Genomic DNA, 27,111 nt, shown 5'->3' with positions numbered 1-27,111 from the left:
GTGCTTTCTTTTACTATGTATATTTTCTTGTGTTTTAGTTTTTTCCTCCCCTGGGAAGTTCTTGACTCTGAATTGACAGTAGCTGTTTGTGGCTCCTGGAACACAAACTGTAGCTATGTGCTACCCAGAATTTAAGCAATTTGGCGTCAACTTGCTGAAATTTTAGAAAAAAAAAAAAAAATCAAGCAACATTTTGGAAATATTTTAAAGCAAGTAATTGGGCTGGCAAGATGGCTCCCTGGGTTAAGGCCTTTGCCAGCAAGCCTGACAACCTGGGTTTCATCCCCAAAACTCACATTGTAGAAGGACAGGACTGACTCCTGCAAGCTGTCTTCTGATCTCCACGTATGCAAGTACATAATGCATGCTCTGGGAACCTAAGTCAGACTTACTAATTTGTTATTTTCAGTCCCAGTTTGCCATTGAGAGGGAGAAAACAGGACCCCACAATTAGGAGTAGGAGGGCTTGTCTGTCTGTCTGTCTCTCTTCTCTCTGTTTTTCCCTCCCTCCCTCCCTTTGATTTTATGTGTATGAGAGTTTCACTCGCATGCATGCATGCATGTCTGTGCACCTGAGGAGGCCAGAAGAGGGTGTCAAACCCTGTTACATGTGGTTCTTAGCTACTACCTGGGTACTAGAAACCCAGCTTGGCTTCTGTGCAAGAGAGGTTAAGTGCTAACTGCTGAGCCATCTCTCCAGCCTTGAGGGGTTCTTCTTTTCTTTTCTTTTTTTAGTGTTTTGAGACAGGGTTTTTGTATGTATGCATGCTATCCTGGAACTCCCTCTGTAGACCAGGCTGGCCTCCAACTCAGAGATCTTCTCGCCACCCCCTCCCGGCTTGAAGGTTCTTCTGTTTCGGCCAGGTGTCTCTATGAAAAACACACGTCAACCTCATGCTACATGGTGAAAAATTGAAAATTTCCCTCAGAAATAAAATAGAATGTATGCTCCTGAAACCTTCACTCAACAATGTCCTAGAGGCCCTAGTCAGGTCAATTAAGTGAGAAAAGAAACAAAGGCATCTGTAGGTTAGCTTTTGTCAACTGGACACAGAGTCACTTGAGAAGAGAGAGCCTCACCTGAGGAAACTGGTCTGTGGGCATTTTCTCTCACTTGCCAGTTGGCATGACAAGGCCCACATCCCACTGTGGACAGTGTTACCCCTGGACAGCTGGGCCCGGGTGTGTAAGAAAGCAGGCCATACAGAACAAGCCAGTGAGCAGCAGCACTCCTTCATGGTGTCTGCCTCAGGTCCTGCCTCCTGGATTGTTACTTGAATTCTTGCCTTGGCATCTTTTGATGATGGATTATAACATGTAAAGTGAAATCAATACTTTCCTCCCCAAGTTGCTTTTGGTCTTGGTGTTTAATCATAGTGACAGAAACAAACTAGGACAGAAATTGGTACTGGACTGGCTGTTGCTGAGACAAACATGGTTTTTTGGGAGGATTGTGGGAGCATTTGAAGCTTTGGGCTAGAAAAGGCCTTTGAATTCTCAGAACTTTCTGAGCTGTTATGGCAGCTTGGAAGATAGGAATGTTGAGAGAGGTGCAGAAAAGGCCGGGGGGGGGGGGGCGCACAGGAGGGTTAGGGGGCTTGGCTTGTGACGTTTCAGAGCGAAGTAGACCAGTCAGCAGCTCTCCTCTATGGTTCTGGCCTCTCCTCTTATTTGAGTTCTTGCTGTGACTTCCTTAATGACGACTGTGGTTTGGACAGGTGAGTGACATAGGCCCTTCCCTCCCCAAGTTGCCATTGGTCAGTATTTTATCACAGTAACAGACAAGCAGACCACTTGGAAAGGAGGAAGAAAAACTATGTTATTTGCTGAATAAAAGACCTTATGCTTAGGAAATTCCTAGGCGGTAACTCCCTTTGAGTATGTCTTACTTTTTGCTGCTCTCTGTTAGGGGATGTACACGCCTGTGCTGTGGGGTGTGTCTTTCTTTCTAAGAACCTTTCTTCGCCTTTTTATTGGAAGTCTGTATTAAAACATCTTTAATGAGGCCCAGCATGGCGACTGGTGCACAGAGCCACAGGCAGGTAGGTTCTGTGAGTTCAAAGCTGGCCTGGTCTATATAGTACAATACTCTCACCAAACAAAACAAAGTAAAACACAATGAAAATATTTTCAAGGAATAACACAAAACAAATATTAGAACCAGGTGGTGGTGATGGTGGTGGCCCCTGCCTTAATCCCAGCACTCAGGAGGCAGAGGCAGTTGGATCTCTGTGAGTTTGAGGCCAGCCTGGTCTACCAAGCAAGTTCTAGGACAGTTAAGGCTACACAGAGAAACCCTGTCTCCAAACAAACAAAAAACCAAATATTGGAACCAAAATGCAAGCTTAACAAGATTATAGGTTGTAAGATTAATGTGGAAGACCTATTGTATTTCTGTACATTAGCAGTTTTCAATCCAGGAATTAAATTAAGGAAAAGTAGTTTCATATATTAAAACATCAAAAGGAACCAACTAAGACGGAATATAGCTCAGTTGGTAAAGTACTTGGCTAACATGCATAGTGTCCTAGGTTCAGTCCCTAGCACCACATAAACCTAGGTGTGGTGGTGGTTAATAGTAATCCCAGCACTGGGGAGTTGAGACAAGAGGATCAGAAGTTCAAAGTTAGCCTCAGCTATATAGTAAGTTCAAAGTTAGGTTAGGTTACATGAGAACAAACAACACTGGGCTGGCAAGATGGCTCAGTGGGTAGAAACACTAGATACATGGTCCTTGAGTCCAATCCCTGGAGTCCAGGGTACAAGGAGAGAACCAGCTCTTGACAGGCTCTCTCCATGTGTGCACCTTGACGTTCATGCATCCATACTTACATCCTTACATGTCAAGTGCACATACAACGAAGATGATAAAATGAAAATAAAACACAAAGGAATCAATTTAACAAGAGAAGTGAATAACACATGAAAACTAAGAAGGTGGAAAGAGTTCATCAAAGACTCTGTGTGTGTGAGTTGCATGCCTACGTATTTAATATTTTAAAGCTTGTAATAACTCCCTACACTGATCTATACACGCAGGGCAATTACTGTCAAAATTTCACCTTTGTAGAAAGTGACAAATTGATCCTAAAGGTCTCATAGAAATGCTGCTGATCTAGAGGAGCCGGAGAGCTCCTGTAAGAGAAGACCCAGGGCTGACAGAGAGAACTCAGTGGGTGAATGCGCTTGCTCTTAGTTCTGATCCCCTGAGTTTGATCCCCAGAACCTACTTGGTTGGGGGAGAGAACCATCTTCTCAGAGGTGTCCTCTGACCATCACACATTACGTCCTGCATACATGTGCTCTCCCAACTGAAAAATAAATAAAATAAAGGTAAAAATGATTTAAAAGGAAGAACCAAGTTAGAGAATTCACATCCCTGACTTAAAAATAGTTTTCTTTATTGTGATGCTTGGGATTGACTGCAGGGCCGCATGCATGTAGGCAACATTGTATCACTGAGCTGCATCTCCAGCCTCATTCTGATCAGTGCCATTTGTTTAAGATGGAATTCCCGTTGACCATGCTGGCCAGGAACTCTCTCATCTCTGTATTTATTTTTTATTTATTTTGGCTTTATTTATTCTATATAGCCTAGGATGACTTTAAACTTCTGATCTTGCCTCCACCTTGAGTACTGATATTAGAGGCAGGTGCTGCCATAGCTAATTTATTGGATTCTGGGTATTGAAGCCAGAGCTTGGTACTCTTACCAACTGAACTACAGCCTCGGCCCATATTTCTTTTTTTGTTGTTGTTGATTTTTTTTTTTAATTTTTTTTTCCGAGACAAGGTTTCTCTGTGTTGCCCTGGTTATTATGGACTCACTTTGTAGATCAGGCTGGCCTTGAACTCACAAAGATCCGCCTTCCTCTGCTTCCCACATGCTGGGATTACAGGCGTGCGCCACCACGTGCAGCTCATGACTTAGGAGTTGGTTCTCTCCTTTGATGATGTGGGTCTTGGAGAGCCTGAACTCCGCTTTTTAAACTTGACAGAAATTGTCTTTACCTGCTGAGCCTTCTCATTGGTGCTCATTTCCCAATTTTAATGCTCACTAAAATACTACAGTAATCAAGATAGTATAGTAGTTTCATAGAGGTAGATATTTAGATTAGTGGACCAGACGTCTGGAAACAAGTCCTGATATTCATGATGGTCAGTTTATTTTCAACAAGGGAAACAAAATAATCTAGTAGGAGGAATGTGGTTATTTTCACCACAGCTAGACAGCTACATGAAAATGAATGGTGACTCCTTCCTCGCACCATGAAGAAAAATTAACTAAAATTTGATCAAAAACCAAAATGTAAGAGCTAACAGTATAAAATTCTTAGAAGAAAGCATACGTATAAATGCCCAGGACCTGGGACTAGATTGTGTTTTTTTTTTTTTACACATGATAACACCACCACAAGTGACAGAAGGAAGAACAAACTGGACTTAACCGAAATTAACAGCTCTTATACCAGAAAGGAGGTGTTTAGTCAGATGTTTTTGTGGCTGTGAGGAGTACCTGAGAGAGCCGGGATGTGGTGATCTGTGTGTAAGATCCCAGCACTGGGGAGGTAGAGGTGAGGATCCGTATTCACATATGGATCACCAAACCTATTCTTTGTGGTGCTTTATCTTTTTTGTTTGTTTGTTAGCTTGTTTGTCTTGTTTTGTTTTGTTTTCCAGACAGGTTTTCTCTGTGTAGCCCTGGCTGTCCTAGACTCACTTTGTAGACCAGGCTGGCCTAGGACTCATAGAGATACACTTGCCTCTTCCTCCCAAGTGCTGGGATCACAGGTGTGCACCACCATGCCCGGCTCGCTTTATCTTTTTCAAGATTTATTTTATTTTGCTTGTATGTATATATGTATGTGCACCACATGTGTGCTTATTGCTCATGGAGGTCAGAGGAGAGTATTGAGTGCCCTGGAACTGGAATTATGTGTGTATATTTGTGAGCCACCACATGGGTGCTTGGAATCAAACCTGGGTCCTCTGCAAAAACAGCAGTACTCTTCATTGCTGAGCCCCCTTCCCACCCTGAGTACTTTGATAGTTGATATTTTATTAATTAAACATTTCTGTAATAGTAATGATAACAGTTCCTTAATTCCTTACATACATAGAATGTTTAAGAAACTTAGTATATATTTTCCTCATAGTTTTGTCTTCAGATTTGTGTGTGTTAAATACTCTTTATTTGATATCATACACAAACCACATAAGTGTCTTTCAGTGGCAAAAGGCAGCATCCTTGACATAGGGAATTCTAATTAAGTTGGCATTGCCAAGAGTAGACAGTTGCTTCGTGATGTTTAGCCTCTGCCTGTAACAGGCCAGTGACCACAAACTGAAACACAGGTGGATCTTCTTGTTTCTGAGACAGTGAGAGTTTCCCCAGGGTTTAAACATATTCATATACCGTTATATAACTGTAAATATAAAACCATTTAATAGGTTTGAGTTAATGCCCCTCTTTGTTGAATGTGTAGCATCATTAATTAAAATTAAGCCCAATCTCGAGAGAGGGAGAGCAGTGATGATAGTATGTATGCAATGGGATTGTTGTTGTGTTTTTTAAGATCATATGCACTTTACTACAAGTCAGTTTTACTTAAATCAGACTGTCCAATAAAAAACATTGTTAGCCATTCATGATCTCAATTTTGGTGTATGAATTACATTATGGTACACATAAAAAGCCATGAGACATTTGCTTTGTAATAAATAAGGCAGTGGAATTACTCATTGTTAGCCTTTTTAAGATAAGCTATTAGGTCTGCCCTTTCTTCCTTCTTAATTCCTGCAAAGGTAATTTCTGGTCCAAGGATGTACTTTCTGGGATTCTCCAAATACCCCATCAGTGTACTCTCTTTCTAGGTGATGCCTTTGTTCGTGTTGGCATCCGTGTAAGAGAATCCAGTGGCCTGATCTGCCTTTTGCCCAAAAAGACTGTGGAGATTTGGTCCAGTCTTATGCTTGCCTCCCTTCTCCACAGTGTGGCACTGGGCACACTTCTGAACAAAAATCTTCTTATCTTTCTCAACATAACTTATTTTTTAATTTGCTCCTGGCTGGTTGACACCACAAACATTACGACCCAAAGACAGATATCCCACCCTCTGTCCTCAGATTTGTAATTGAGGAGACCAGGCTTCTAAAATCCTAAATAGTCGAGGCCAGCCTGATCTACAAAGTGAGTCCAGGATGGCCCAGGCTACACAGAGAAACCCTGTTTCGAAAAACCAAAAACAAACAAACAAACAAACAAACAAAAAAACTAAATAGATTTTTGAGGTTAGACACAATAGAGTAGCCTTATCATTTGATGTTAAGTGTGAATAGTTTATTTTATTTTACTTTTTTGGTTTTTCGAGACAGGGTTTCTCTATGTAGCCTTGGCTGTCCTGGACTCTATTTGTATACCAAGATGGCCTCAAACTCAAAAAGATCTGACTGCCTCCTGAGTGCTGGGATTAAAGGCACCGTGTGAATAGTTTTGAGAGTAATTAAGTGTCATGTCGTATTGCCAAATAGGACAAATACAACCCTTTTAGGAAAGTCGGTGTGTGGTTATCCTGTTAGTGGCTGACGAAGCACCTGGGTCTTCTGACTCTGCTCCTCACACCACAGTGTCTCATGGAATATAGTTTAAGTTTCTTTCTTTTTTCTTTTGCTTTTTGAGACGAGGTTTCTCTGTGTACCCGTGCCTGGATTCACTTTATATCCAGGCTGGCCTCCAACATACAGAGATGCCTGCCTCTGCCTCCCAGTACCAGTTTCTTCCCATTGTTAAAAATCCAATAAGAGGAGACTACAACTCAAAAAATACATACATTACATATAAACATATAAACTGGGAGCACCCAATTCCATAAAATCAACATTGCTAGAGGCTAAGCCACAGATTAACTCCAACACTGTAATTGTGGGTGACGTGAATACTCTACTTCCCCTAATGAACATGTCTTCCAGACCAAACAAAGCAAGAACAAAACAAAAACAAAAACCCCCGGAAATACCAGCGTGAAATGGCATAATTGACCCAAAAGCCCTAACAGAGGTCTACAGACTATTCCACTCTGGCGTTACAGGACAGACCTTCTTCTCGGTTTCCGTGAAAGCTCCTTTAAAATGGACTCTCAGTGTTACTTTGAAGTTATCAAGCTTTTACAAGGTGGATCCTGCCTGGTGGAAGTTGATCACTAGGGACAAACAGTCCAACGGCTTCATACCCCTAGTTCTGGCTGTGGCCTCTGCTTCCTGTTCTCTACTGTGTGAGGCATTTCTGCCGCATGCTTGCTCTGAGCTTGCCATGCTTCCCTAAAACTGGTGAAAACATGAGCCAAAATAAACCTTTCCTCCCTGAAGCGGCTTCTGCTAGGCTATTTTGGTCGCAGTGATGCTGAAGTAACCAACACAGAAAACTGGCCAGTCAGTAGCCATGACTGGCCCCGAGTGTGTGCTTCATAAGGTTTTGGGGTGGTTTGCTTCTGAACAGTTTGGTGAGTCAGGCTAGAGAAGCTGAAGTGTTGTAAGAGCTCACCAGGCCCCTGGTTATGTTCTGCTTCTACCTGCTCTGAGTGCCTCAGACAAGGTGCCTCAGAATAGCAGGCACATGCCGGGTGCTGCTTCCAATAAAGGTAACAAAGCCCTCTGGAGAAAATGTTGAGTCCTAACTGCAGCCAGAAATTTCCAGTGTTTTCAAGTACCTGAACCTGGAGTATCCGGTCTCAAAGGGAAGCTGTTGAAGTTTGCTGTGCTGATACACATCTGTGACCCCTGCCTAGGGAGGATGGTGCAGAGGACAGCTTGAGCTACACAGTAAGTTTAGGAGCATGGATGCACAGGAAAGAGAATCATTCAGAAAGTGATGGGGGTTGGCTGGCAAAGTGGTTCAGCGGGTAAGAGCACTTGCTGCTGCCAAGCACTGGACAGTAGGGGGAGGAAGATTAGGATTCAAGGACTGTCACAAATATATAGTGAGTTTGAGACCAACAAGGACTACATGAGACCCCTGTCTCAAAACAAACAAACAAACAAAAACAACAACAAAAAACAAAAACCAAAAACCAAACCAAACCAAAAAACATATTTTCAAAATGTCTTAATACATATATACTTAACCCCTACTCAGATCTACCCAATGGACAGGACATTCTCCACAGCTGAATGAAGAGTGGGGACTGACTTTCACGCGAACTCTGGTGCCCCATATTTGACCATGTCCTCTGGATGGGGAGGCCTGGTGGCACTCAGAGGAAGGATTGCAGGCTACCAAGAAGAGACTTGATAGCCTATGAGCATATACAGTCACAGTCATAGGGGAGGGGAGTAGGGGGAAAGCGGGAGGGAGGGAGAAATGGGAGGATACAAAGGATGGGATAACAATTTAGATGTAATATGAATAAATTAATAAAATATATATTAAAAATAAATATACTTAAAATATATTTGGCTCTTGTATACACTGGGAAAGTGCTGTACTATTGGACTATGTCTCCACCCCTCTTGATATTATTTATTATTTAATAATTCATCTGTGTGTGTGTGTGTGTGTGTGTTTTGGCATATGTACATGTTTGGGTGAGTGCTGGAGCAGGCCTGAGGCACAGGATCTTCTGGAGCTGGAGTTCTAGGAGGTTGTGAGACAGGATCTCTCATCAGGACTTGGGATTTACCAATTAGGCTAGGCCAGCAGGCCCCAGGAATCCTCCCATCTGTGCTTCCCCAGAAGTGGGATTACAAGTATGCCCATCATACCCTGGTTTTTGGTGCTTTGTTTCTTTTTTTTTTTTTTTTTTTTTTGGTCCCCCCCGCCCCCCGAGATAGGGTTCCTCTGTGTAGCCTTGGCTCTCCTGGACCCATTTTGTAGACCAGGCTGTCCTTGAGCTCATAGTGATCCACCTGCCTCTGCTTCTCATAGTACTGGGATTATGGGTGTGCACCATTGCACCTGGCTGCCCTGCTTCCTTTTTAAAATATTTATTTATTATATATACAGTGTTCTGCCTACATGTATGTTTGCAGGCCAGAAGAGGGCACCAGATGTCATTATAGATGGTTGTGAGCCACCATGTGGTTGCTGGGAATTGAACTCAGGACCTTAGGAAAAGCAGCCAGTGCTTTTAACCTCTGAGCCATCTCTCTTATATGGGTGTTACAAACAGAACTCTAATCATCTGGAAGAGCCACAAGAGATCTGAACCGTTGAGCCATTTCTTCGGCTTCTATTTATCATTCCTAAACTAGAGTTTCCTTAAAACAAAACAAAAATAAGGCAGAGGGAGTGGGTGGTGGCTCAGAAATTAAAGTCGGTTGCTGTTAAACTTGATCTGAATTCAATCCCCAGGACTTGCATGCTGGAGGAAGAGAACTAGTTCACTCCCCACCCCCTCCTTTCCTCTTTCCCCCGACATACATACACACACAATAAATGTAAAAAAAAAAAAAAAAAAAAAAAAACCCACATGAAAATGCAAGCAAAAGAATCTTAGCTTTTATTATTTAGAGTTATATGAAGATTAACTCCCTAAGGCAGTGGTTGTCAACCTTTCTAATGTTGCAGTCCTTTAATACAATTCCTCATTATGGTGACCCCCAACCAGAACGTTATTTTCAGTGCTATTTTATAACTGTAATTTTGCTACTATTATGAATTGTAATGTAAATATTTGTGGAGATGGAGGTTTGCCAAAGCAGTTGAGACCCACAGGCTGAGGACCACTGCCCTAAGGCATAATAAGAAATTCCTATGCAGTTCAGAATGTTAGCTAGTATAAACATTGTTAACAGATGATGAAGAAATTCCCAATACACAAAAATTTAAATCTAATAAACAAAAGAAACAGAAACTATTAAAAATATCTGCATTCATAGCTGGGCATGGTGGCTCACGCCTTTAGTCCCAGAACTTGGGATGCAGAGGCAGGCAGATCACTGTGAGTTAGAGGCCAGCCTGGTCTACAGAGTGAGTTCAAGACAGCCAGGGCTACACAGAGAAACCCTGCCCCAACACACACACACACACACACACACACACACACACACACACACACACACACACATCCTGTGGTGGTTGAGATCATGCCTCATTGTATTCCGTGTCCAGAAGTAGAAAATACAGTCTGTAGGAAGAATTGGCATAAGAAGTCTCTGGAGCTGATGTGGGGGGTACATGTCTTCATTTCCAGAACTTGGAGGCAGAGGCAGGTGGGTCTCTGTGAGGTTAAGGCCAGCCAGGACTGCATAATGGGTGTCAAAAAGAAAAGGTGAGTGTGTATGTGTGTGTGTGTGTAATCTGGCTAGTAAGATCCTATTCCCCTAGTTGCTGACTTATGTGACTCCTGGTGTTAGTGTTAAGTTGGAAGGAGACAGAGACAAAGGATCACAGTATAGACTTTCTAGGTAGTTCAACTGCCTCCCACGTTAACTTTAGACTGCGAACACTAGCCTTTACTGTTTGAGCTTGTAAAAAATGCTTTCATACATACTAACATAATTTTGGATATTTAGATACAGCAGCTGTTAAATTGTCTCCATTTTATTCTAGAGGAAGCAAATTAAGAAACTGAGAACATGGTTTTTATAGGCATATTGTCTACATGTAAGTCTGGGCTCCTTTTCTTCCCAAAGTTATCATTTGTGGCTGGACTGGTTGCATAGTCTGGTCATTGAAGCCATTTGGGAAGCTGAGGCAAGAGGACCACAAGTTCAAGGCCAACTTGGGCTGGCCTCAAATTCCTGGGCTCAAGTAATCTTGTTGTGTTAGTCTTTTAGTACTCAGGAATACAGGGTCCACCACTGCTCCTAGAGATAGTTTGTCCTTTTTAGGAAGTGTAGGGTATTGAGTTCCCTACAAGAGGGTAGTGGGCTAGGTAGTAGCAGAAGTGCCACCTATGGCCCAAATACTTACTGCTGTTGTTTCTTAGGACCAAGGGACTGGTCATGGGAATAACTAAGCTTAGACAATCAGATGTAGATATAATTTATTTTTGAGACAGGGTTTCATTTAACTTGGACTTGTTTCAAATTCACTAGGGAGCCAAGGCTGGCTTTGAATTCCTGATCCTTTTGTGCCAGCCTCCTGAGTACTGGTATTCCAGTCATTTGCCACTGTCCCTGATGACAACTGAATCTGATAATCTCATGCCCTTTCCACATGTCACCTCTTACAATATTGAGTTGATCCTCTACTACTGTCTATTTTTTTTTCCAAAAGTAATAGCGGAGACAGTTGCCACACATATTTGTTTTTCCGATTCCTCCAGAAAATGTCAGTCATAGAGTCAGGTGTGGTGGCACATGCCTGTAATCCTAGTGCTCAGGAGGTTGAGGAAGGAGGCTTATGAATTTGAGACCAGTTTGGGTCATTTAGGGTATACTGTCTCAAACAACAACAAACCAAACAACCAACCAAACAAAACCTGTGAAATATACCTCTGGATTTTGGCTTATGTGGTTAAAGCAAGACCTTAAGGAAGCCAGTCTTCAATAAGAGAAGACAAAGATGAATTATGGAAGAAAAAATAGAAGGCAAAATGACTTACATGCAATTTAGCTACTGAATGAGTTATAGTGTGAGTAATAAAATAAAACAAAAGCCCAGCATTCAGGAGGCTGAGGTAGGTAGTTAATTCAAGGTTAGCTTGGTCTGTGTATGGAGACCCTGTCTGAAAAACCAACAAAACTCACAGATGAATTAATAGAACAGAATCAACTCTTCTTGGATCTATGCCCTTCTAGATGCTGGGATCAAAGCCAGGGCCGATCAAGGTGCTAGGTAAACACTATCACTGAGCTGCAGTGATAAATATACATCACTTATATAAAGCCCAGTCCCAGATATACTGTGCAAGAACTGTTTTAGAACGTTTCTGAGCTTAAACCTGATTGGCTTGTGGTGGGGACGCGAATGTATTCAGGCGTCCCGTTTGTGGCTTGCCCCTTCAGGACGCAGCTCTACAATAAAGTTCATGTCTTTGCCTAGAGGAGTGAGGGCTGGATTTCAGTTTCTGCTGCTCATTTTCTAGTGCTGAGGGCTGTGTTATGTGATCTGTGAAGGGGAAGGCAAGCGCTCTGTACCGTCTACTACTGTATAAGCTACTAGCATCAAGTCAGATATTATAAAAGTGAAGACATTTGGTAAAGTTCAGGTCCCCATGTGAGAAAGGCACTGATAATAAACAGACACTGCTTGGCATCAAATGAGGGGTCCAAGGGCTACCTGGACAGAGACACCAACCTTGTCCTTGTGGTGATTCCTATGACTCATCAGATTGTGTAGAACCTGCTAATTGCTGTCTGCTAATGCAGAGTTTGCTTTGTTACTTCTAGTCTGGACTAGCCTTTTCTCTCAATGTATTAAGACAAATCAGTTGTCTTTTTATTTTTAGACAGAGTTTCATGTGGCCCAGATTGGCCTTGAGCTCACTATAGAACTTAAGATGACAACTCAGTGTAGAGCTGAAGATAACCTTGAACTCCAGATCCTCTTGCCTCCACCTCTAGTGCTGGAATTATCAGGATGAGCCACTGCATGGGGCTTTGGTGAGTCAACTTCTGGACAATTGTCATGCTTATTTTAGGACACCCTAGAGAGGGACACTCTTGCCCATGGGTAGAATTTGGTTGAACCTTTGCACTGGTTTTCGTATATTGTTGCTTCAGTGGTAGAAAGAGAGGTCGCTAAACCAGCTTTTGCCTTCTTTCCACACCCTTGAAGCTCCAACTGTTCCTGTGGCTCGGGGAATTGAGGAGAAAAGGATCTGTTTGTATGAGTCATTAAACAAAAGACAGGGTAGGTGTCAACCTGAAATTAGGTCCTTGCTCTGCCAATAGTTGTGCAAGTAGTAAATCACATAAGTTGCTCCCCCCTCTTTTTTTTTTTAAACTTCTGTTGTTAAAGATAGTATTTACCCCAAAGCTTTATTACATGGGCAAAATGAAATTAGTTAAAACAGATGTGGTGCTACACTTCTGTAATCCCAGCATTCAGGCAGGAGGATAAGGAGTTTAAGCCTAGCTTAAACTACACAGGCAATTCCAGGCCAGTCCTAGCTACATGGTGAAACTTGTCTCAAAAATAAAATAAAAAACAAAGAAGACAAGGTATTTTGTTTCAAAACAAAAAACTAAGTTAATATGTGGAGAGCAGCTAGCATTGTGTCTAGCACACAATCTATGCTTCATAAATATTAACTGCAAAGCCTGGTATGGTTGGACAGGCATGCCATCCCAGTTACTTGGAAGGCTAAGGCAGGAAGACCATAAGTTCAAGACCAGCCAAGGTTGAAGGATGAGTTCATTGGCCAGCTTGGGCAACCTAGTGAGGCCCTGACTGGAAAAAAGGCTGAGTTAGATGTCTTTATGAATGGATAAAGAAAATATATTACCTAGTTAGCCATAAAGGATGAAATGATACCATTTTCAGGAAAATGGATAGAGCTCGAGATTGTCACGTTAACCTAACAAGCAGCAGGGTCCCCGGGAGGTTCATGGTTCTTAGTAGACTAGCTCGCCCGAATGAGTAGGGATGCTGCTGCCTGAAAACATAGGTTGGGACGACATAGAGTCCTAATCCAAGCGTAAGTGTTTGACTATGCCCCATAGACAGCAGTGAATGCTGTGACAAAATTTTTCTATGTGACTGTGAAATAGATAGATGGAGGAAATCCTCAAGTCACATCAAAGTCACAGCTTCAGTTTTGGAGTGGAAGGTGACATTGTAAAAGCTAATATAATCCATCTAAAGCCTGTTCCTTGAGGCTCCTCTTGGTGTCAATTTTATGACTTCTTTTCTTCCTCTGCTAGGGGTAGAACTTGGAGTCTTACACATGCTAGACAGACACTCTGCCTTTATGCCTTTACTGGTCTTATTATATAGCCCAGGCTATCCTTAAATTCAAGATCTTTCTGACTGGTTTGTGAAGCAACCCTGTACTGCATTTCAAACGAAATGTTGAAACTGTTAAGAGTTTTAGCAGGGTGTAGTGGCCTGTGCTTTTAATCTCAGCACTCAGGGAGACAGAGTCAGGCAGATGGCTGCAGAGTTTGAGGCCAGCTTGTCTACAAAGTGAGTCCAGGACAGCTGAGGCTACACAGAGAAACCCTGTCTTGAAAAACACAAAGCATTTTTTTTTCAGAGCTAGCGTGGTATACATAGTGAATTCTAATCCAGCCAGTGGCTATTATTATCAAAAATTAGTATGTAGTGGGGAAGTCTCTCCAGATGGCTCAGTAGGTTAAGGCATTTGCCACCAAGCCTGCTGAATCTGAGTTTGGTCCTTAGGAAAGAGAAAAAACTCCTTCAAGTTGTCCTCTGACCGCACAATACTTTTTATTTCAGTACTAGGCATTGTACACGGGGCCTTGTTAGACAGGCACTTCTTTATTGACCTGCATATCCAGCCTCTTGAATAATTAAATGCATGAACTGGGTAGAATTTATTTCAGTCCTCCTGTAATTGCCTCTCAAGTGCTGGAATTAGAAGCATGCATCACTGTGCTCAGCCAGCTTTGTGTTTTGAAACAGGGTCTTTGGGAGCCTAGGTTGGCTTGCAACTCTCTGTGCAACTCAGAATGATCTTGATCATCCATCCTTTTGCCTCTGCCTCTTGACTGTTGAAGGTTGCAGGCTTGGGCCACTATGCCTGGATGTGTTTGTATGCATATGGGAGTGTATGTCACAGGTGTGTAGATATGTGCAAAGGCCAGAAAAGGGTGTCAGGTCCCCTGGAGCTGGAGTTGCAGGCAACTGTGAACTGCCTGCTGTGCCAAGAACCCAAACTCAGGTCCTCCTGAAGAGCAACATACACTTTTAGCCGCTGGGCCATTTCTTTAGCCTATTTACTTGCTTTTTGAGACAGTATCACACACTATAGTGAGCCTAGAACTAGCTCTCCTTAGGTCTTTAGGCAGTTAGTGCCTTTACCTGCTAAGTCACCCTCCTGGATCCACAATTTAAAAAAAAAAAAAAAAAAAAACATGGTGCTGGAAATCAAACCCAGGACCTTGAGCATGTTAGGGGAGTGCTCTACCATTAAACTATACCCTTACCCTCCTCACACAATTTTAATGAATAAACTGTGTATGTAAAAATATCTAATTAATACCTTGAACAATTTTTTTGAAACTAAAAATGAATATAAGGGGAATAACAGTGGTAAGAGCGCTTACCTAGCATGCATAAGGCTCTTGACACAAGCTCCAGAATGGCATAAGAAAGCTATTTAGAAATAAAGATGAGGGCCAGGTAGGCAGCTGGTGGGTTTAGAAAATTATTGCTGTGAAGTGTCAGGGCTTGAGTTCAAATCCCTAGACCTCACATAAAAGCCTGAGTATGTTTGTCTGTAAACAGTGATCACATCTGTAATCCCAGTGTTCCTAGTGTACTCTAAAAGGTGGAGACAGCATCCCCACAAGCTTGTGGGAGCTAGTCTGGTATATACAGGGTCAAACACAGAGAGGGTCAGAAATAAAAACCTGAGTTGGCTTCTGACGTCCACACATCATGGCATGTGTACAGCTGCATTTATACGTACACACACACACACACACACACACACACACACACACACACACACACTCACACATGGAGGAAGGGTGTTGCTGGAGAGGTGGTTCAGTGGTTAAAAAGCTCTGGCAGCTCTTCTGGAGGCCCTGGCTTTGAGTTCCAGAACTCACATGGTGGTTCACAACTGTCTGTAACTGTAAGCTGTCTGTAAGGCAGTTCTAGGGAGCCTGATGCCCTCTTCTGGCCTCTGAGCGTTCACAAACATACACACACGGGCAAAACACCTATGCATATCAAGTACTAAAATAATAATAGAAAAATTAAAGAAAGGCAGACCTGGTGTCTTAGTTAGCATTTCTATTGCCACAGCAAAACCACCATAACCAAAAAGCAAGGAGCTAATGCAGAGGCCATGGAGGAGTGCTGCTTACTGATTTGCTCCTAATGGCTTGCTCAGCCTGCCTTTTTCTAGAACCCAGGACCACCAGCCCATGGACTGGGCTCTCCTACAACTGGATCTCATGGAGGCATTTCCTCAACTGAGGCTCCTTCTCAGATGACTCTAACTTGTGTCAAATTGACACACAAAACCAGCCGATACACCTGGCATGGTAGTATACAAGTTCATCCCAGCTCTAGAGTGGCATAAGCAGGTGAATCTCTGTGAGTTCAATACCAGCCTGGTCTAATGTAGAGCTACCTAGTGAGAAGCTGTGTGTGTGTGTGTGTGTGTGTGTGTGTGTACATACATATATACATATTTGTCATGCCAGAAGAAAACCTTCTTGATCAGGTATCAGATCAAGGACTATATTATTCTTTGTTGTTGTTGTTGTTATTTTGGACTTTTTTATTTTTTTTGAGACAAAAAACCAAAAAACAACCCAGCAGTTTTGAAATACATGTAATAGTAAGTTTTTCTTCACTTAACTTCATTTAAGTTAATTAATTAACTTAAAAATTCTCTTAGCCTTTATGAGACAAAACATACTTTGTTCTTTGGTCAATAAACTTGTGTGCAACATCTCCACAGTGCCTAGGTTACAGTGGCTAGTTTACCATGAACATGTAAGCAAAGCATGAAGAACACTGTCCTCGATGTATACCTGTGCTACAGCGAATGGGGTGATTCTGTACACATAGTGAGCAAAGGCTTCAGAGAGCAGAAGTGAATAGAAGCAAATGAGGTAGGAAGGCATTCCAGGCTCAAGGCGAGGACATGGTGAAGAGCTGCCAAGGTTGGCATGGCTGGGAAGAAAAGGAGAAGGATTTTTTTTGTTTTTTTTTTCTTTCTTCTTCTTTTTTTTTTTTTTTTTTTTTTTTTTGGTTTTTCGAGACAGGGTTTCTCTGTGTAGCCTTGGCCATCCTGGACTCATTTTGTAGACCAGGCTGGCCTCGAACTCACAGCGATCTGCCTGCCTCTGCCTCCCGAGTGCTGGGATTAAAAGTGTGCGCCACCACGCCCGGCTTGTTGTTTTTGTTTTTTCAAGACAGGGTTTCTCTGTCTAGCCTTGGCTGTCCTGGACTTGCTTTATAGACCAGGCTGGCCTTGAACTCAGTGATCTGCCTGCCTCTGCCTCTCGAGTGCTGGGATCAAAGGTGTGCGCCACCACGCCCTGCCCGGGGCAGGATTTTATAGCTTACTCTTTCAGCAAGAGGACATAGCAGGTTTCAGGTAGGCTTTTCCTCAAAACAAGCACACACAATACCACGTCCAAACGGAAATCTGCTTACTTTTCAGTGAGAGAGTAAAAACCCACATAATGGAAGAATATATACAAAAATCAAGAGATTCATGAAGGCCACACCATGGAAAACGCATATGTAAAAGATGATTCATGATTTTGTATGGGAGCCGCATTTGGAAGGGCACTGTATGAAGGACATATATTTAAGGTAGGTAGTTAAGGGACAGGATTATACTGGCTGGAAATGAAGAGGAAGAGATACAAGCAGAAACTGAGGATGTGGAATGAACAAGTTTTAGTGAAATTAGACTCCCTCCCTGAGGAAGAAGGAGGAGGACAGAATTCTGTTTAGAGTCTTGACATTGAGTGATGGGACTGAGGGCAGTGCCATTAAACAAGATAGGTCAACCAGCTCGGTGACATAGCAAGTTTCAGGTAGGCCTTTCCTCAAAACAAGCACACACAATACCACGTCCAAACGGAAATCTGTTTACTTTTTAGTGAGAGAGTAAAAACCCACATAATGGAAGAATATATATAAAAATCTATCTATCTATCTATCTATCTATCTATCTATCTATCTATCTACCTATCTATCTCCCTACTTTAATCAAGGGCTTATAATCAGAATATATAGAGGATTCTTACAAATCAAAAAGGGTAGATTCCTGAAGGAGAAAGGGATAAGAAAGTCCAACAACAAAAAGAATCAGAGTGGAAAAAAATGGACATGAAAAAATGTCTCACAAAGAACAGAGGCAATACAGATGTGTTGCCTGAAGATCTAGAAAATTGGATATTATGTCACCTCCTTTGTACAGTACCCCTAGGTCTCCTTGATTCTATATTCCTTCTCTAGGCAATTTTATATCTGCAGAGCTCACCATAATCCATTTCCAGATCGAATGCTTTTGCTGAATTTTACAACTCCTATTTAACTAACAGCTCTGAGGGTCCTTCACTGTCTACCCCTCCTGCTTCAGCCTCCCAAATACTGGGATTATAAGCATAGGCCAGTAAGTCCAGTGGCAAAATTATATGCATATGTATATAATTTCCAGACAGGGTTTCTCGGTGTAGCACTGGCAGTCCTGGAATTCCCTCTGTAGACAGGACTGGCTTCCAACTCAGAGAGCTACCTGCTTCTGTCTCCCAAGTGCTGGAATTGAAGGCATGCCCCACCACACCCAGCTAAACTATTCCTAATTAGTCCAGTTTGTTATTTTCATTCATGGTTATTATTTATTTGTGGTTTGTTTTAAGGACTTGGTGGGGCCTGGATATAGGCCAGTGCTCAGAATGGGGGCTTAGTCTGTGCAAGCCCTGGATTCAATCCTCCATACCCAAACAAGTAAATTGTTGTTTACTTTAATGCTGTGAAGATATTCTTCTAGATCTCTCTCTCTCTCTCTCTCTCTCTCTCTCTCTCTCTCTCTCTCTCTCTCTCTCTCTCTCTCTTTTCCTTCAGTATTTGGGATCCACCCAGGGCTTTGCACATACTAGGCAAACACTGCATTACTGAAATACACTCTCAATTCTAGATATGTTTCTAAACTTTTTCGATACTTGAAAAACTAGTATATATTCATTGTATGAAACAATGAGCTTTATTATGCCATTTAAAAATACACACATCATGTACTTTGACTATATATACTCCTGTCTGCTCTCTGGCCACTTTCTTTCCTGCATCCTCTTCTACATTTTTGTCCTTTTTGGGTTGCTATTTAGTTTTCTTTTGTTGTTTTTTGAGATAAGGTCTCATTGAACCCAATCGGTCCAGAAACTTAAGGAGAGAGAAAAGCAGCCCAGAAAGGTATACATGACCTTGGTATGCTGTTTTATGCCTGGGAAGCAGAAGTTCAAGGCCATCCTGGGCTACAGAGCTCCTTCTCAAAAAAAAAAAAAAAAATGTATTTGATGATTTTGGTTAAATACAAGGTGAAGTGCTAGGAAGGCGGCTCAGTGGGAAAAGTACATGCTATGTAAGTATGAGGAACTGAGTTTTTATCCTCAGTGTCCATGTAATTTCTGGGATGGCATGGCAGCCTGCTTGTGATCCTAGAGCTTAGGAGACAGAGATGGAGTCTTAGAGCAAGCAGGCTCATTGGATCAGCAGAATCAGCCATCTTAGATTCAAATGTGAGGCACTAGAGACTTTGCCTTTAATATAAAGTGGAGAACAATGGGAAAAAAAAAAACCCAAACAGCAAAACCAGTGTCAACCTCTGGGCTTTACATGTGTACTCACACATGTAGACATGAATACTACACACACACACACCCACACACACACACACACATACACAGAGAGAGAGAGACAGACAGACAGACATCAGACACACACCCACCCACACACACTCACATACCCTATAAACCAATATTTCAGTAGATAACCTTTGTCCTTGCTGAGGACCGTCCTATGTTTGCTTGGTGTGTATTCTTTGGTATTCTTGTTTGAGTTATTTTCTTTTTAGCCCTGAGTGCTTGTTTTAGGAAAGAAGGGCAGAGATTAGTCAGTCACTTTTAAGTTCATTATCTCTCACCAAGAGTGATGAATTACAAGCCTGTGAATTACCAGGTCTGCACTTGGGGTCAGTTGGATATATAAATGGTCAAGTAAACCATTTCAGATATGTACTTGAATAAAGAAGTAGATAAATTTTGGGGGGCAGTTAGGGGGCTAGGCAACAAAATCTTTATAGTCAATGCTGGAGCTAGTGTGAATCCTGCTATTTTAGCTGCTGAAGTGTTGGGATTACAGGCATGTGCCACTACACCTAACTTCTACCTTAATTATTACGGTTGGTTTTTTTTTCCTTATATAACAATATTCCTTAAGTAACTGGACACAGAGCTTGAGGATGTGGTTCAGTTGATAGAGTGCTTGTATAGCATGCGTGAACCCCTGAGTTCATTCCAGCACTATATAAACCAGATGTGGTGGTATACTCCCATAATCCCAGCACATGGGTGGGAGAGGAAAAGGAGAGAAGTTCAAAGTCAGCTTTGATTACAAGGTAAGTTCAGATCTTGTCTCAAAACAGAAACAATCTGGGCATGATGCCCACACTTGAGAGGCACTTGAGAGGCAGAGGCAGGTGGATGTCTCTGAGTTTGAGGCCAGCCAAGGCTACACAGCCTGTCTCGAACTCATTAAAACAAAAACTCATTAAAACAAAAACATAAACCCAAAAACAAAACAAAAGGAAGGAAGGATAGAAAAAAAACCTGGAAACAAAAGTACTAAAAGATGCAAATTGGTATAGTTTCTGGTAATTCTTTCTAATTTACAAGTCAGGAAGGGAAATAGAAAATTACAACAGTTGTAACTGATGCTTAGCATTTTCAAGTCTAAGGTCAATCAGCACAGTCATTAACTGACATTTACTCTGAACCCCATGGGTGACTGGCATGGAACCAGATTCCATAGAAATAGTATCTCCTACCTCTGTGAGCAAACTTAGCTCTTGATCTTTGCTCTCAGGAGCTGTACATAATGACAGTTGATGTTAATGTGCTGCGAGAGTTGGCCTTGAAAACATTAGGTTAAAATAGGGGAAATCATATATCAAGTTTAGTAATAAAAAGAAATTAAAGGCTCTGTGTGGTAGCACCTATAGTCCCACTACTTTGGGAGGTAGAGACAGACAAATCAGGAGTTCAAGAACATACTCAGCTACATTGCAAGTTCAAGGCCAGCCTGGGCTAAATGACCTCCTGCTTCAAAATCAACCCCAAATGTTTCCCCAATACAATTAACCCCAACTAGAAACTACATATAAGTCAGCTGTGGTAGCACACACCGTTAATCAGCAGAGGCAGGCACATCTCTGTGAGTTTGAGGCCAGCCTGGTCTATAGAGGAAATTCCAGGATAGCCAGCCAGAGCAATAGGTTTCTCCGAAACCCTGTCTTGGGGGTGGAAGGGGGGGGTGGGGTAGGGGGAAGAAACTGCATATGTTTTTAAAAGTCTTGAACAAAGAAGTCATTGTCCAGTGGCTGGGCGTGGTGGCGCACGCCTTTAATCTCAGCACGCAGGAGGCAGAGGCATGCTGTTTGCTGTGAGTTCGAGGCCAGCCTGGTCTACAAAGCGAGTCCAGGACAGCCAAGGCTACATAGAGAAACCCTGTCTCGGAGGAAAAAAAAAAAGTCATTGTCCAATGCAGTAACACTCTTAAGGTTTTAATTAGTATCTTATTAAATATTATTTTCAGTGAAAGTTAAATTTTATTTGAGTACTATGTCAATAATACAATGTAGACCCTCATTTTATCAGGTAAAAATAGGATGAGTTGACTGACAGCATACAGGTAGATATTTTTTTGCATGGGTATATGTTTGTGTGTTTACATATGTGGGAGTTGTGCATGTAAGTGTGAGTGCTAGTGGAAGTCAGAGGTCAACCTCAGTGTCCTTCCTTGGGAGCAGTCTGCCATTTTATTTTCTGGGGTGGAGAGGGATGGGGGCATGGTGGAGTGACTCTAGGTTATGGCCAAACGGAAAGATGGAGTGGCCAAGAGCCTACAGTACCTGGTTATCCCAGGCAGCCTCCCATCCAAGTGCTAACCAGGCCCTGCTTAGATCAGAAGAGAAAGGTTGAAGTCAGGATGATATGGCCATAGACGTTTCTTTTTCTTTAAAAAACAAAAACAAAAACAACTATCTCTCAGTTTGGACTGGATTTATGTAGTAGGCTAGCCTGGCCAGTCAGAGAGCTCCAGGGACCCACTTGTTCCCACCTCTCCAGCTTTGAGTTTATAAGGATGCAATGCTGCCATGCTTAGGCTTTTTTTCTTGGGGGGGGGGAGGGCAAGGACTTTATCACCTAAGCTAGCTCTCCAGCCCTTTTATGGTTTGTGTAGCCCTAGCTGGTTGTCCAAGAACTCATGAGCATTCTATTGCCTTAGCCTAAATAGTACAGCAATTATGAATGTGGGCTTTGCTCATCCAGTAAAAATTCAAATACAGAGAAATACTGAACTGGCTGTGGTAGCAGAAGCCTCGAAAGCACTGGGATAGTAAAGGCAGGAGGATTGGTGCAAATTTGAAGCCTGCTTGATCTACACAGCCAGTTCTAAGCCAGCTAGGGGTTACAGTCCGTTCTGGTAGATAGGATGTCAAACTTTGTGATTAAAACATATTTTTACCTTCAAGGTCAGTAGCACATTGAGTATTAAGGTATGTTTAAAGTTTAGTATTAAAAGCGTTTTCTTTAGGCAGGTGTGGTAGTTCTTATCTGTAATCCCAGTTTTTGGGAGGGTGAGGCAGAGGATCCAGGTTAGCCCGGGCTAGGTAGGGAAACCTGTCTCCAGTGTCACAAAACAGAACAAAGCAAAGTGGGTGGAGGCTTTAGTGTTATCATTCCGTGGTCGTTCTGCATCTCTCTCTCTCTCTCTCTCTCTCTCTCTCTCTCTCTCTCTCTCTCTCTCTCTCTCTCTGTCCTCTCTCCTCTCTCCTCTCTCTCCCTTTCTCGGTTCGTATTGCTGGCTACCCAGCCATTACCATCGTAATACCATTTAAGGTAGCTCGGCTGGATATTTATTCTGAGTCCTACAATCTACTTTTTCTTTTAGCCTTGCTTCCTAAATCAAATTGACAACCCAGTTTATTTTTTCTTCTTTTATTTCAACAACTCTTGATTTAGATTGGTTAGGAGGCTATAATATAATCCGGGCACAACCTCTCCCCCTTGGAATCTGTATTTACGAGGCTTCCTCCTTTCCTCGCTGAACGTGCTGAAGCTGGGCTGAGTACCTTGTGAAGGACTTCAGCCCCCACAGTCCTCTGTGTGCGCATGCCCACTCTTCTTACAGTTGTCAAAGTGCTTTTCCAGAGCGGTCACATAATCAACCCGAAAGAAGAAATAAATACTATTCATTTTTTCAATTTTATCGATCTGTAAAAACTGGACATTTAAAGGTAACTGCTGCTATGAATTTATTACTTGAAACTGGGTCATTGCATGTAAAAGCCGATCTATTGTGTCTGGTGGGGGAGGGGAAAGAGGCATCTATTTCTCAGACTTGGCTATATATAAGCAAAAAAAGAAGAAGGGGAAAAAAAAAAAAAAAAAAAAAAAAAACCAAACCAAAAACAAAAACCAAAAACCCCTCCAAATCAAATTATAGAGGCAGTTACTTAAGGATACTGCATACTGACTTTGTAAATTTTATATTAATCATGGACTTAGCGTTTGTTTAAAAGATCTTATTTATTAAACGGTGGGTCTTGACCTTGACCGAGTGAATTTATCCAGAAAGTGAAATTTGTATTATTTTTAAAGAGAACTGAGAAAAGAAAGGAGTGTTTTGCTAAACATTTTGAGAATTTAATGATATAGTATTAATGGTAGTTAAAGCCATTATAAAATATTCTGAGTTTAGGTTACTTTTTTGGCTTAGAGGTGGTGGTGTGGGTCAAGTACAGCATTTTCCCCCATTGAGAGCATGCAGTTTAAGCTAAAGGCATTTGCAAAAGTGTTGAATGCAAGCAATGTGAAAAGCTAGGTGATACTAAGATTATAATCCAATACATGCTTCAGCCATGATGATAAAGCTATTGTAAGAAAATCATAGCTCACCAAAGCTCTCAAATTCCAGAAGTCTACTGCAGAACTGTGACAAGGAGGGATGGAAATGTCTGTGACCACCCTCTTTGGCAGTGATGAGACTTTGTGCTGTCTGAATCCAAGGCCCACTCTCCTCTCTGTGCTCTACCTATAACACTAACCAAAGCCATTGTTTTAGATGCAGAAACTGAGGAACATAAAAGCAATCTGAAGCAAGCTCTACTGATAGTAGCAGGCAGTCCTTGATGCGTTTTGTATTATACTGGGCTTTTTTGGAGATGGGGTGGAGGGAGAGGAATAGAAAGGAAAGTAAGGTGATTGAAAGAAGTGTAGTGTTTTCCTAAGCCCACTATGTTCTTTGTATATGAAACTTTGAAATGAAAGATGGTATCTGTTAAGCATTTTAATTATAGTTTTAATAAAACAACTGTTAATTCAACTTCTTGTCTTATATCCTTTGTGTAATAGTTAAGAGCGACACCACCTCCATTTTAAGAGTTGTAAATTTGAATAGTCCAAAGACAGAACTGTTGTGTGTGTTTGAATGCCCTTATACAAATGTCCCAAGAAAGACGCTTCTTTAGTATGAGCTAATTAACTATATTAAATATATTAATAACCTTACTGCAATTGTACTGACTCATCATCTAAAAATAATTATATGTTTGGTCATAGCTCCTTTAACATTTCAAAATATTTGTTTGCAAGGTCTCAGCCCTGTAATAGTCAGATATTTAAAGCAATTAACATATTCTGAGACAAGTTAATTCAGTGATAACTACATGCATGGAAATCTCTTGGTTTTGAGTGATTACTGTTTTCATCCTTGAGTAAGAAGACAGGTTGTATGACAGAGGTGAATATAGCCTTTCTATGTGAAGTGGAAAATACCATACACTCCTTATATGGCTAAATGAAGCAGTGAGGGTAATGTACTATAATTACAATGTATGAGAATTTGGGACTTTGTACTCCTCTATTTTTAACAGTTGCTAGCATATGGTAATTCAGGGTCGTCAAACCATAGTCTTTCACTGCTAATACTAGTGATAAAAGAATGGATTCTAAATTTGCCAGTCTTGTGACTGAGGCAGCAGTTGGAGGATTCAAAAATGAAAATCTGGCAACCCCAGAATTATCTTGACTGTCTACTTAAATCTCAGATGCATTTTAAAAGTCCCACCCCCACTTCATCTCACAGACTCTGTCCCTTCCTCCCTCCCCACCTCCCTCCCTCTGACCTCAAATCCAACCAGAAGCATTTCTCCACTCTGCAGAGAATCTCAGGCTCCCGTTGAGACCTGAAACGCCAAGAAGCCAGGAAATCTCTTGGGCGGCAGAACTGGAGAATAAGCAGAAAACCCACAATCCTTAGAGTAATAAGAAGGAAACACTTCTAAACGTTTCAGTAGGTTTTCACTTTTTTTTTTTTTTTTGGTCAGGTTTCACGTATACCAGACTGGACTATGTATCAAGGCTGACCTTGAATTTTTGATCCTCTTGCCTCTACCTTCAGAGTACTAGGATTTGAAGCATGTGCTACCACGCCTGGCGATTTTCATCTTTTTAAAAACTGGATTTTCTTTTTATATTAAAACGTCTCCTAACAAAATGGAGTAGCTGGCGCTGCCGAGAGGCCAGAGAATGATTGTGCAGCTGAGTTCTTCCAACAAATGCCAAAGATTTTCTCTCTCGTGGTTCGCTGCAGCCAAATGAAACAATTATCCGAGGCAAGAAGGCGGTTTGTTAATCAAGAGGGCTAAGTCGCCTTAAATTTTTTTAAAAAAGTGCTCCAGCTGGGGAAGGGGAAAGAGAGGGTCGTGTACTATGTCTTTTTAACCTTGCTGAAGGACGCAGCACTATTTATTGACGTATGCAAATAACTGGGGGAGGGTGGTGCTTGGGAAAAAACAGGAACCAGAATCAGTTTCTCATTGCAGGGTGAACGCTCTGAGTTCCGGTGAAGGGGAAAGAGACGTGGCGAAATTGCTGTCTTTCTGTCTTATAAGCACATCTCTCACTAACACAGAAAAGGGACCGAGACGTCAGAAAGGGTGAAGACGCTCTCACAGTATTTTTAGAGACCTTGCTCGAGCCCTACCCCCACCCCCAGCCCGACCTGCTCTTCTAAATGCGAGATTATGGATTTGCATTGCAATTGGCTAGTGGCTGTGGCACTGGATTTTCGCAAGTAAAACACCCGCCCGCTTCAGTGAGGGGCATTCATGATCATACTGACAATAACGCATCTCTCTTTCTTCCCGTTTCAGCTGCGCAAACCATGCAGGATGATTTACTGATGGACAAAAGCAAAACCCAGCCCCAGTCTCAGCAGCAGCAGCAGCGGCAGCAGCAGCAGCAGCAGCAGCAGCAGCAACAGCTCCAGCCTGAGCCCGGCGCAGCCGAAGCCCCGTCCACGCCCCTCTCCTCAGAGACCCCCAAGCCCGAAGATAGTAGTGCAGTGCCGGCCCTCAGCCCCGCCTCTGCCCCGCCAGCTCCCAACGGCCCGGACAAGATGCAGATGGAGTCGCCGCTCCTGCCGGGCTTGAGTTTCCATCAGCCCCCTCAGCAGCCACCGCCGCCGCCACAGGAGCCCACGGCGCCGGGAGCGTCGCTGTCGCCGTCCTTCGGCAGCACCTGGTCCACCGGCACGACGAACGCAGTGGAGGACAGCTTCTTCCAGGGGATCACCCCAGTCAACGGGACCATGCTCTTCCAAAACTTCCCGCACCACGTCAACCCGGTCTTCGGAGGCACATTCTCGCCGCAGATAGGCCTGGCGCAGACCCAGCACCACCAGCAGCCGCCGCCGCCCGCGCCGCAGCCGCCGCAGCCCGCGCAGCCCCCGCAGCCCCCGCAGGCGCAGCCCTCGCAGCAACGCCGCTCGCCCGCCAGCCCCAGCCAGGCGCCCTATGCGCAGAGGAGCGCCGCCGCCTACGGCCACCAGCCCATCATGACCAGCAAGCCGTCCTCATCCTCGGCCGCTGCGGCCGCTGCTGCCGCAGCTGCCGCCTCCTCGGCCTCGTCCAGCTGGAACACGCACCAAAGCGTGAACGCTGCCTGGAGTGCCCCGTCCAACCCGTGGGGTGGCCTGCAGGCGGGCCGGGACCCTCGCCGCGCGGTCGGCGTGGGCGTGGGCGTGGGTGTCGGGGTACCCTCCCCGCTTAACCCCATCTCGCCGCTCAAAAAGCCCTTCTCCAGCAATGTGATCGCGCCACCCAAGTTCCCTCGTGCGGCCCCGCTCACCTCCAAGTCCTGGATGGAGGATAATGCCTTCCGGACCGATAATGGTAACAATCTGTTGCCTTTTCAGGTAATGCCCCTGTGAGCTTGCACACTCCTTCC

General features: G+C 43.0%; 1 protein-coding gene and 1 pseudogene across 7 annotated transcripts in view; one reads left to right on the top strand and one right to left on the bottom strand.

Annotated features, from left to right (window-relative positions):
* Cpeb3 (cytoplasmic polyadenylation element binding protein 3) overlaps nucleotides 1–27,111 on the top strand; it is a 195,357-nt gene that overhangs the window by 15,279 nt on the left and 152,967 nt on the right. For 4 of the 7 annotated variants that reach the window (XM_051146390.1, XM_051146389.1, XM_051146387.1 and 1 more), the window contains exon 1: nucleotides 25,199–27,079. In XM_051146390.1, coding sequence (XP_051002347.1) covers nucleotides 25,898–27,079 — 1,182 coding nt within the window. In that variant the 5' untranslated portion in view covers nucleotides 25,199–25,897. Of the gene's footprint in view, nucleotides 1–22,795; nucleotides 23,118–25,198; nucleotides 27,080–27,111 lie in introns of those variants that run through there. The other 3 variants (XM_051146393.1, XM_051146391.1, XM_051146392.1) reach the window with 3 other exon arrangements.
* LOC127189881 (cytochrome c-like) lies at nucleotides 5,673–7,291 on the bottom strand (annotated as a pseudogene).

Source organism: Acomys russatus, chromosome 5 (genome assembly GCF_903995435.1).
Source record: "Acomys russatus chromosome 5, mAcoRus1.1, whole genome shotgun sequence".
NCBI classification, from domain to species: Eukaryota; Metazoa; Chordata; class Mammalia; order Rodentia; family Muridae; genus Acomys; species Acomys russatus.
Note: the sequence above shows the minus strand (reverse complement) of the source record. Positions and strands in the feature narration are given on the sequence as shown.